The following is a 12,058-nucleotide window of genomic DNA, read 5'->3' as shown; positions in this document are numbered from 1 at the left end:
GAGAGTTATTGTGTTCCGAAGTCTCGACCAATTAAGTTGCTTATCGCTCTGCAGAAAATGCTCATTATCGAACTTAGTCAAGGTATTGATACAATGAAACTATACACCAAGTTTCGTCACTCACTTAATTAGAACTAAAGTTGTTGTGTCCCAAAGCATCAATCAATCAAATTGCTTATCTCTGCTGACCCTAAGCAGAAAATGCTCATCTTCGAACTCCATAAAGGCATTGTTGACCTATTAAACACCCACACCAAGTTTGAAAATTCTAGCTCAATTAGAAGGAGAGTTATTGTGTTCCAAATATTGTGACGGACAGACAGCCGGACGAACCCATTTTAATAGTTCCCCGCTTTCTTCGAAAGGCGGGGGATAATTACACATCACACAGAATAAGCAGTTTTATTTACTAAGAATATATCCGAGATTGATCCTTTAACAAGACCTAAAAAATACATAATGGACTTACAGATACACAAATTACATTTGCAACTGTGATGGAATCTTTATTGTGCTGTCAAAGGTTTACACAGATCATTGCTCCTTTGTCCAATGTTTTACACAGAACTTTGCTTCTTTGTCCAATCCGAACAAGTGACAATAGTCCGATTCGGTTTGTTACATAATTCCCACCCGTCGGCTTTCCAGGAAGAAATCGTGGATTAAGCGTTATTTTGAAGTTTTTAATGTTTAATGACAAAGAACCAATGTTGGCATTTTGTCGTGGTAGATCTTCATAGTATCCGTGGCCATTATTTGAGGGTAGCCATTTTGCGATAATATTCCAACTTATTTTTTTTTATTTTCACCTTTTTTATAATGTTATCGACATATCAACGGTGATTTGGCAATGTATTAATATTAGCAGCGGTCGTGACTATATTTCAGATTGATTTTTTTCCATCACTTCATGAAGATATTTCCAAGATGGCGACCATTTTCGGCTGGAAACTCGGACGATGTGCTGCTTTTGATTGGGTAGTATTGTTTGGTGTCAATATCTACGTTGTTGGGGGCACAAATTCCATTTCTGTCACTTACAACTGTATAACATGATCATATGTTTAACTATTTGCATATTTCCGACATGGCGGCCATTTTGTGGCGGGAAAATGTAATGATATGCTGATATTGATTAAGTAGTCGTCTTTAGTGTCTATATATATGTTTTCGGGGGCACAAATTCCATTTCTGCCGTTTAAATTTGTGTAAAATTGATTACATGTTAACATATATTTAGCATATTCCTAATATGGCTTCCATTTGTGGCGGGAAAATTGGGCGATGTGCTGATTTTGATTAGTAGTTGTGTTTTGTGTCAATATATGTTTTCGGGGCGCAGATTAGATTGTATGTTCTCTCATTTAGCAGTTTTCCAAGCATATTCCTGAAGCATTGGCCCGAGAAATCCCTCTCTGGTCATTGCTGGATTGGCTTCTGATACTTGAGCTTTTGAGGGAGTGTGTCTATTCTTAACGTTCAATCAAATCTATCCCAAGTACAGCAACACGACAGTCCTTCGTTTAATCTGGGGTCTTCCCTAAAACTTTGGACAATGATTTAAGCTAAAATAAACGGCGAAAGTATTGTTCGTCTCCAAACTGTATGGCTTGCATTGTATTCGTTTTGATAGTTTCGTTTGTCACGCAATTAGTTAATTGGGCTATGCACTGGTTACTTGGGCATAATAAAATCGTGAGTCATGGCGTAACCTCATGTAAACATATTTGGTCCAATTTGTAGCTCTGTTTAAAGCGTAATTATATTGTTACGCAGTTAGCTATTAATCGGACTATTGGCCAGTCATAATTTGGAACAGAAATTTGCAGACTTAAGTAGGATTAGGTATAATCAAACGATATACTGCGTTGAGTATGATTTCAAAGATGGCCGGCGTTTGTGGCAGGACGTTTTCTCAACACATTACTGAAAAGGTTTCTGGATAAAGTTCTGCTATCTATTAGCTTTTGGCATTTAGCATGAAAATTCCTTATCCAAGTTGATCGCTGAGCTAATATCGATTTTCGAGGAAAATAACACATTTACTTGGTCGATCGTGTTGCATCATTTGGACTCCAGTCTGATTTTAAGATTTGGTGGCGCCATCGAGACTTTCAGTTTATGTTGTCTGTCAATTATAGATACAAAATTAACAATAGTTAAAAATGTGAGACTTACAACTTTTGAAAAATCAAAAAGTAGCACAGGAATATATGATATTAAACATAAAGCAGTATACAAAGAAATAAAAACAAGGACTGCAAATGAAATAGTAATACATGTACTTGCTTTAAGAAACCTTCGTGGCATATTATCAACTGACCCCAAGCTGGGTGTGGCAGAAGTCGTTCAGCAAAATATACCATATCATCACTTAAAGGACGACGGGACCCGTCATCTATGACATCATTGCTATCACCATTGAAAGAACTGGTGGCAGTGATGTCAAAGTAGCCGGCCACGTCGTTGTGTAAGTGATGACATACTTTATGTTTCCAACGTAATAGCATTCCACATGCTAGTTCTACATTCAGATTGGAAGTCAGTTGATAACATAATCTATGCCACGAGGGTCTCTTAACAAGTATTTCATTTACAGCCACTTCCCCACCACCTTCAAGCGGTTGTTATCGCCACACTACAACGACCTTTTTGTATATATAGGGATGGTACTTGGCCTCATCCACCAGCTCCAGTCTCGGGTAGAAATCGTGGAACAAGCTTTAGTTTGTAGGTTTTGATGTTTGATGACAAAAAACAATGTTGAGTAGGTCGCCATTATTTGAAAGGTAGCCATTTTGCGATAATATTCCAACTTACTGTTTTTCAAGTTATTTATAATGTTATCGACATGTCAATTGTGATTTGGCACTCTATTGGTATTGACAGGGGTAATGACTATATTTCTGACGTTTTCCATCACTTCGTGAAGATATTTCCAAGATGGCGGCCATTTTTGTTGGGGGAAATGGGACGACGTGATAATTTTGATTAAGTACTAGTGTTTGGTGTCAATATTCGATTCCTGGCATATACATTGCGGGGTGGAATAATTTTCATATATTTCCTTTTATATCGACTCAAATTTTATCTTTTTTCATCTTTACCCGAAATATTTGATGATCGCTCGAAAAATATTGTTTTTGCCCGTCTCCGCTCCATACGCCTATAAAGATAACATTTTTGAATGAAGTGGACCACTATTGAATTGTATTTCGTGTTTTACATTTGTAATATTATGGGTAATATTGAGTTAGATAGCATATAAATGATTGCAATACTGTAAGAGATATCGACAACAAACTATTCTTGTCGGTTCTTACAATCTGATTCCTATACAATTTAGTAACCTGCTTGTTTCAAGACTAAAATATGCTACATTTCTATTTGAATACTTCAATTGCTCCAACCCATCTTTCTCCCCTCCCAGTAATCTTAATTCATTGTCACAATAATGTTCGGATTGGAAAAGACAATGGCCTATAGAACATATAACTTTAATGCATAATTTTTAATTGAGCAGTTTGAAAGAATATATTGTAAGGGTTATAATGTTTATACAGAGATTGTGCATTGTAGCGTGCATATTCTAACAACCACATAATTATATAACTATGAGGCTTGAAAGGCGATCCTTTGAAATGTATAAAGCCTTACATACAATTGTTAATCGAACAGAGGATTGCAGACAAGCTACAAAAGTGGATCGGTTATACACATCTAATTGGGTTGTAAAAGTCAGATTTCAACATATTAGAAAGGTTAGAATTTCCGTTCATTTGATTATTTCTAATGAAAGAGGACTCTTTTCCTCCTCCATTGGAACTGGATCCGGACAGACTTGTTTCGTAAAAAGAGGATCTCCAACAAATTGAAAAGGTGAAATCGACCACTTTTAATATAACAATAATGTAGCCATTTGTTTAAGTCTGTTTGTAATGGCAGACATTCTAAAACGGTGGGGTGAGCTCTGGGGTATGCTATGGATTCTAGACCTAGGAATTAAGGTGAGTGTCACAACCTCCCTTAGACATGTCGGGTCAAATTTCAAATGAGGGCGTTCAAGGTAAAATTGGTACCTGTTCGGATCCAAGGATAGGGTAGATGTGTACTCTTTCTAAATTGGTTCCCCTTTACATCCGTACCACGATTCATTGACATAATGTCAGCGGAGACCCCAAATACACAATTTTATACAGATATTGTACCACTATAGCTAAACTGCTGTACCTCAACAACAGGTACATGTAGGTTTGTTGATTATTTTATACTCAAGACAAGAGGGACTTTTTTTCCTAGACCGCCCCATGGATGTATTTCTCAAATACTCTATGGCGACATATGTCAACATACAACCAGCTTAGCTAATTCTGTTAAAGTGGTGTTGACTGAAATGTGTTGGTTTTGTATTATATGTATGATTGTGTTTTGAGATAATTTGTTGGAGCAGTGTCACATATAGATCATTTCATCATTGGTTTGAGAGAATTACTAATATTTATAGAGAAACTGATTTGAGATCATGACAACTTGTGATAGATTTGCCATTTACTAAATTGTAGGAATTAAGCTGTCGCTCTTGGATTTGGGAAAATCGTCATGGATGTATTGAAGTAAATTACAATTCTACTAAATGATTGGCAATCCATAAAAAAGAATAAGGTTAAGAAATAATGTGTTGGGGAGCGGGGGGGGGGGGTCCAAATAGTGATATATCCTATTTGACAATTGTTACGTGTCAGTAATAATTGCGTTTCGATTTAAACGAATGACATATTAAACTAAAGCATAATTTTTATTGTCAGATCCAGGTTGAGACTGCATGGTGTTAAACATTGGGAAGATAACTCCATCCTTGACAGCATCAGTGAGTCAAAATGTCTTTGTGGATTATGTACTGGGTATTAAGAGCGGTTGATCATATTTTCCTTCTATTGGTCATTTTGTTTCTTACATGGTATTTATATCCACGGAAAAGAAACACAAACCGTCTTCAGGATGAATCAGATTCAGAAAACCAGACTGTAGATGCCGAGACAGACAGTCATAGTAGCAACGTGAATAACTCGAGAGGCGACAAAAGCAAAGTAATAAACAGTAAGTATGTGTAATCAGAACAAGGGTTACCTACCTGAGGGTTCTTGAGCAAATCCATCAGTGGGCCAACTATTTGTAGACTACGATGGGCCTATACTAAGGCCTATTATACGGGGGCACCATCCATATGCCGGGTACTATACTCATTGTCATAGGCGTACGTGCTCGATGACTGTTTGGTGTTGGAGGGGGGGGGCAGAACCCGGAATGCCCGAAAATATTTTGGGTTACAGACGGCGGCGCAGGTCGTCTGCGAAAGGCGACAGAGCGGTGCCCCCAAGATTTGGAAAATTTGACGGCCGTGAATACAGCAACTTAAAAGTGATCTAATATAGCTTAATGCATTTTTCTGCTATTCTGGTCCGTGGGGAAAGTAACTTCAAAGTAGTCCAATGATTCTGTACCCAAAACGACCAGATTACCAATCATCTAATCAGACTGTTGCAGCTGCATTCACAAATAAAATTCGATGCCCGAAAAATGTTGCACAAAGTAGGGTGCCTCCAGACAAAATGTTTTAATCTATAGCCAATTCAGTACAAATTCGTCGTTTTCAATCAAATGGAAGGTAAACGTAGTGTTTTATTAGGTTTTGGGGACTTTGTTTTGCCAATTAGATGAAATAATAATTATTACTTTACCCGTTTTCCCGAAAAGTCAGATTTTCCGAAAATCTCTTGTTTTACTTATTGCGTTTTAATCGCTAGTATTTATTTAGGTAGAAAATAACGTCACGTGCATCTTTCGTTCCATCAACGCCGCAACGCGTTTGGGATTATAAAGGCACTGGCAGAATTTCTATAAATTTCTCAAATGATAATTATAGACCGGGAGCCCAGGGGGTCAACCTAGCTGAAAAGTGTACCAATTTTCTCCTATATATACTATTCAAAAAAAGTAGGGGATATTTGATTTTTAAGTGTTATTAAAGTCACCTAATGAAACTGACGAAGAAACAAATGACAAAATGAAATGAAGTTCACATTCATCGATTTATTCCAAATGATCGTTAGACTAAGTAAGGCACAGACTGACCATTATAAGGGTAAAATGATACCCGGGGTCAAACAGCAAAGTTACCACAGCATCACAACCAAGTCAGTAACGGGTAAATCCTCCTCTGTTTGCCAAACAAGCATTGATCCGACGTGGCATACTCCTAATGAGACGTCTAAGGTCATTTTGGTCCAGATTGTCCCATTCCTGTTGCAACGCAGCAGCAAGTTCTTGGACATTGGCAGGACGTTGTTGACGTTGACGTAACCTCTGTCCAAGCATGTCCCAGACATGCTCGATGGGGGAGAGGTCGGGACTCAGTGCTGGCCAAGGTAATGTGGTGATGTTCTGTTGTTGGAGGTAACCTGTAACGATCCTGGCCCTGTGACATCTTGCGTTGTCATCCCGGAAGATGAAACGGCGGCCATGACGTCGTGCGAACGGCACAACATGGACTGCCAAGATGTTGTCCCGGTAGTACTGGCCTGTAACACGCCCTGCAACAACATGTAAAGCCGTTCTTCCAGCAACAGTGATGCCTCCCCACACCATAACAGAACCACCCCCAAATCGATCAAAAAAAGTAGGGGATATTTGATTTTGGGGGCATAATACTAAAATATGCAAATGACTACGAAAAAAGTCACTATAGAACCTAACAGAAGAAACATTTCCAGTTACATGTGACGCCCAAACGCACCAATAGCTACCGCATGGAATGCAGGTGATGCTTGGGATCATCATGGGGGTCCAACCCAAGATTTGCACGACTCTGACTTTGAATGTTACAGTCATTGTGGCATTGAATTCCAGGGTGGAAACATCAGTTTAATTGTTTTAGTGACCAGAAAACAAATTTTGATATGCGTCGGCTTACCCAAAATGAAAGGTTACGTGCCCTTGGCATGCTACAGATCGGCACAACACAGGCGGTTGTGGCGCGGACGATGAATGTTTCTCAGTTTGTCATAAGCAGGCTATGGTCCAGATACCGTGATACACAATCTGTACAGGACAGACCACGCTCAGGTCGACAACTCAAGCCCAGGATCGATTTATCCGTACCTTGGCCTTGAGAAATCGTGTCATCACAGCAAATCAGATCAGCGCTCGTCTTCAAACAGACACTGGTGTGAGAGTGAGTGGCCAGACGATTCGGAATCGACTGCATAGGGGTCACCTTCGCGCCCGACGTCCTCGCGTGATCCCTTGTTTGAGAGATCATCACATTCAGGCAAGACGTCGTTGGTGTAGGGATCGTCAACACTGGGATAATCGACGCTGGAGCAATGTGATGTTTTGAGATGAGTCAAGGTTCACTGTTGATTTTTTGGACAGACGTAGGAGGGTGTGGCGTCGTCGAAACGAGCGCTTCCAAGACGTTAACGTCATCAGACATGATCGATTTGGGGGTGGTTCTGTTATGGTGTGGGGAGGCATCACTGTTGCTGGAAGAACGGCTTTACATGTTGTTGCAGGGCGTGTTACAGGCCAGTACTACCGGAACAACATCTTGGCAGTCCATGTTGTGCCGTTCGCACGACGTCATGGCCGCCGTTTCATCTTCCAGGATGACAACGCAAGATGTCACAGGGCCAGGATCGTTACAGGTTACCTCCAACAACAGAGGTTACGTCAACGTCAACAACGTCCTGCCAATGTCCAAGAACTTGCTGCTGCGTTGCAACAGGAATGGGACAATCTGGACCAAAATGACCTTAGACGTCTCATTAGGAGTATGCCACGTCGGATCAATGCTTGTTTGGCAAACAGAGGAGGATTTACCCGTTACTGACTTGGTTGTGATGCTGTGGTAACTTTGCTGTTTGACCCCGGGTATCATTTTACCCTTATAATGGTGAGTCTGTGCCTTACTTAGTCTAACGATCATTTGGAATAAATCGATGAATGTGAACTTCATTTCATTTTGTCATTTGTTTCTTCGTCAGTTTCATTAGGTGACTTTAATAACACTTAAAAATCAAATATCCCCTACTTTTTTTGAATAGTATATTACAGAGCTATGTAATTGCCAGACATTTGTAGTGGTGGAGTATCCTTGACAAGAGTTATCTAATATTTAGATCAAAGCTAGGCTAGATTAGCTGAAATCTGTACCACCTAAAACAGCTTTGGAGTTGTTCAGTGCCACCACAGAGTCATGAATGACCACTGCCAGATAGTTTGTGCGGTGGGTTACCCCTAACAGACACGCCCCAAAACCCCCTGGGCTTCTGCTCTAATAAACAAATGAATGATGTGTTCAGTCTAACTTTAAAGCCAAAGGGACCTGCGTATTGCTAAGATCTTGATTTATATTTGTTATACATTGTTCGAATAATAAAGTTTACAATATCCGTTATTATATTCGATAACTGCAATTCAAATCTATTGAAATAGAATTTTCTATAAAAATCTAAGAACACAACTGTTCCTGCAAAGCATGCGTACTATTATAATTTATAGCCATACTATTTCCATGCGTTACAATATAATAATTCGACAAACATTTTCCTAGTAATGACGACTACTAAGATTTTAGTAGAGTATCGTGCGTTCTGCACACAGACATCTATCTTTTCGAGAATAGATCTCTGTCCAAAATGGCTGCCTATCCAAAAAATAGTATATTACATGTATTTTGTAATGTGGTTCTATCTGCTATACACACAACGACTAAATGATATTAAATTGAAGCGAAATGAATATTTTTCAAAATTATCGAAGTATACTTCGAGTTTTCGACTACAGTCGTTGATTTAGGAATTAAAATGTCGGTTAACTAGCTTATAGTGTCTGTTCTTAAATGGAGCTAATAGTAAACAGACAAGGTAAGTTTAGTGTGGAATAGTGATGCTCTTAGGGGGACATAACTTGCGTGCGAAGTTAGAAATTCGTGATTTTTGGCAGATGTGGGTATTCCACGATTTAAGTGTGCAGTTAAGTTTTGGTCCGCCGCCTTTCGAAGAAAACAGGGGACTAGTAAAATGGGTTCGTCTGTCTGTCTGTCTGTCATACTTTTTGGGACACAATAACTCTCTTTCTAATTGAGCTAGAATGTTCAAACTTAGTTTTATGTTTATTAGGTCAATTCATTGATGGAGTTCGAAGATGAGCATTTTCCGCTTCGGGTAAGCGGCGATAAGCAATTCGATTGGTTGATTCTTTCGGACCCGATAATTTTAGTTCTAATTAAGTGAGAGTGATGAAACTTGGTGTATAGTTTCATGACATCAATACCATGACTAAGTTTTATTATGAGCATTTTCTGCTCAGGGTAAGCAGAGCGATAAGCAATTTGACTGGTCGAAACTTTAGAACACAATAACTCTCGTTCTAGAATGTTCAAATTTGGTGTAGGCATTCATTAGGTGAATCTTTTGATGGTGTTCGATGATGAACATTGTCTGCTTACGGTAGGCAGATATAAGCAATCTGATTGGTTGATGCTTTAGGGGAACGATAACTTTGGTTATAATGAAGTGAGAGTGACGAAACTCTGAATATAGATTCATTATATCATTACCTTGACTATATCATTTTCTGCCTGGGCTTAGGAGCGATAAGCAAGTTGATTGCTCAAGACTTTGGAACATAAATGTTTAAACCTGATGTAGATGTTCATTAGGTCAATGTCTTGACTGATTTCAAGCTAAAGCTAAGCAGAGCTAATCAATTTCATTGGTCGATGCTTTGAGACAAGATAATCTTGATTCTATCTGATAGAGAGTGGTGAAATTTAGTGTATAGTTTGTTTGCTCGATACTTTTGAAAAAAATAAATGTGCGATTAGTCACATATAGTCCGGTGGCTGTAGGGGACAGGGGCGTAAATGTGGGGGGGGGGGGTAGTCGGTCGCAAAATCAGTGCAGTCGATCGCAAAATAAGAGCAGTCGGTATCAAAATAAGTGCTCACTGCATACGTATCGCTACTCACGCAAAACTTTAGTATAAAATAACCTTGTCAACTTATCATGTTTGACAAAATGTTGTGTTTCACTCTTATTATGTTGTGAGTATGTTTGTCTATGAACAAAAGTTCCCCCAGGGAGAAAAATAGTCGGTCTCAAAATAAGTGCAGTCACTGCAGCCGGTCTCAAAATTATGCATCGGCGACTCAATGAATTAATGAGGTAAACAAACAATGCCAGAATAGATCCCAGTGGCAGGGGCAGAATTGACAGGGGCAGATCTTGAGATTCTGTCCCATTGGCTCACATTTTTGGTCCTCTCTTCCTCAAGACTTTCTCCCAGCAATGACCTCAAATGCTAGGATATTGACTCAATTGTTCAAAATTTTCTCAGGTTGCTCAGTGTTATATGCACAGTCATCATATATGACATAAACTTTATGTCAACTTAAATAAAACTGCTTTCCGGAGAGACAACGATCGGCGAACAACTATATAATTATACAATACTGTCTATGTTCTAATGGGACGCTTAATGTTATAGCCAGTATTTCGTTGACATTCATTGTGGGGTGGGATTTTGGATGGCGCCCTAGATTTCGAACCACCCAACCCACCCCCTATTCCCAGCTTCTAGATCCGCTCTGCACATGGCCCCTAGAAAACTCGCACCTGTGGTGCGCGGTTCCTGACTGCGTCACTCGTACTGGGGGTATGTGCATCAGTCGATCGCATTTTGGCTAAACACCCCCCCCCCCCCCAAACAAAATCGCTATGTACGCCCCTGGGGGGGGGGGCAGGTTTTTTGTGTAGATTCCGAATCTGTGTGGTGATCATGCGTTTGAGGAAATTTTGCCTTGGCAGAGGCACTATGGCCTACTCGTATATCGAATTCCAACTGCCAAGGGATCCTTAACGTGCATGCAAATGTAAACACGGGACCTCGGTTTGTCGTCCCTTCTCACGACTCAACAGGTTTCCTTGGTCAGGCCCTCCGCCCTGCACCACTGATAAGAGGTAACCACGTCGGAAAGTCCAAAAGAACTTTCTCGGCGAAAACACGCGACCACCAGGCTAGCGAGCCAGCGTCTTACCCACTTAGCCACCCTGGCTCCCAGGCATTACTAGGAAACTGCGTGTTAAAGTATTATATTGTAACGCATAAAAATAGTATGTTTATAATTTATGATAAATTATGACAAATTTATGTAAGACCCGACAGCTCTTTATTCAGAGTTCTTAGTCCTTATTCTTAATTCATTGTCCTTAATTCTTCATTTGTTGTCGTATTTCGACATTTGTACACTAAAATTAACATTAGTATCTTAAAATCAATATTTGTTTTACAAATCAGACATTTGTCATATCAGATTGTAATATAATTGCATTTTATATAAAGATAAGATTTATTTTAGAAAATCAAAAAATAGCCTACATTTACATTTCATCATAAAAACGAAAAACAAATCCGAAACAACAAATTTCTAATTACAAATCTCCAAATACAAATCTTACAAAAAACATTTCTCCAAAAACATTTCTTCTATAACATTTTTCCAAAAACATTTCTTCTATAACATTTTTCCAAAAACATTTCTCCAAACACATTTCTCGAAATCCATCGAACCGGTATGAGCGGAAATGTACCTGCCATACAATAAGTCACCATACAATAAAAGAGAGAGAGAGAAAGAAATGGGGTTTCACGTCCACTCGACACAAACTAGGTCATTTCGGGAATAACATATGGTTTAATTTTTTTATTTCAATAATTCGCTTGCGCGTAGAGGTCTTTAGCAGTGGGAGGACTAGAGGACCCGGAGAAAACCCACGGGGTTGGACAGGCGATCCTACTCCTTGTCACGTACTACCGGGGAATCGAACCCCGCCAGTTGACTCAATGACAAACCGTATGATACAGCGCGCGCGTGCTAACCATTCGGCCATCCAACCCCCCACACTAAAGGAAAATCGAGCAAGCATATATACCATAAGAAAAATCGCTCGATGACCGCGACTCTAGTGAAACCACGTGGGTGGTATGGCTAATCGGG

At 39.5% G+C, this 12,058-nt stretch overlaps 1 protein-coding gene across 6 annotated transcripts in view; it reads left to right on the top strand.

Annotated features, from left to right (window-relative positions):
- Window positions 1-12,058, top strand: part of LOC126821938 (serine/threonine-protein phosphatase 6 regulatory ankyrin repeat subunit C) — a 104,747-nt gene that overhangs the window by 42,242 nt on the left and 50,447 nt on the right. For 4 of the 6 annotated variants that reach the window (XM_056101351.1, XM_056101350.1, XM_056101353.1 and 1 more), the window contains exon 2: window positions 4,806-5,097. Coding sequence is in view for 3 of the 6 variants with exons in the window: in XM_056101353.1 (XP_055957328.1) it covers window positions 4,878-5,097 (220 nt within the window). In the remaining 3 variants the exon portion in view is untranslated. Of the gene's footprint in view, window positions 1-3,646; window positions 3,762-4,805; window positions 5,098-12,058 lie in introns of those variants that run through there. The other 2 variants (XM_050550590.2, XM_050550592.2) reach the window with 1 other exon arrangement.

This window comes from Patella vulgata, chromosome 5, assembly GCF_932274485.2.
Source record: "Patella vulgata chromosome 5, xgPatVulg1.2, whole genome shotgun sequence".
Taxonomy (NCBI): Eukaryota; Metazoa; Mollusca; class Gastropoda; family Patellidae; genus Patella; species Patella vulgata.
Note: the sequence above shows the minus strand (reverse complement) of the source record. Positions and strands in the feature narration are given on the sequence as shown.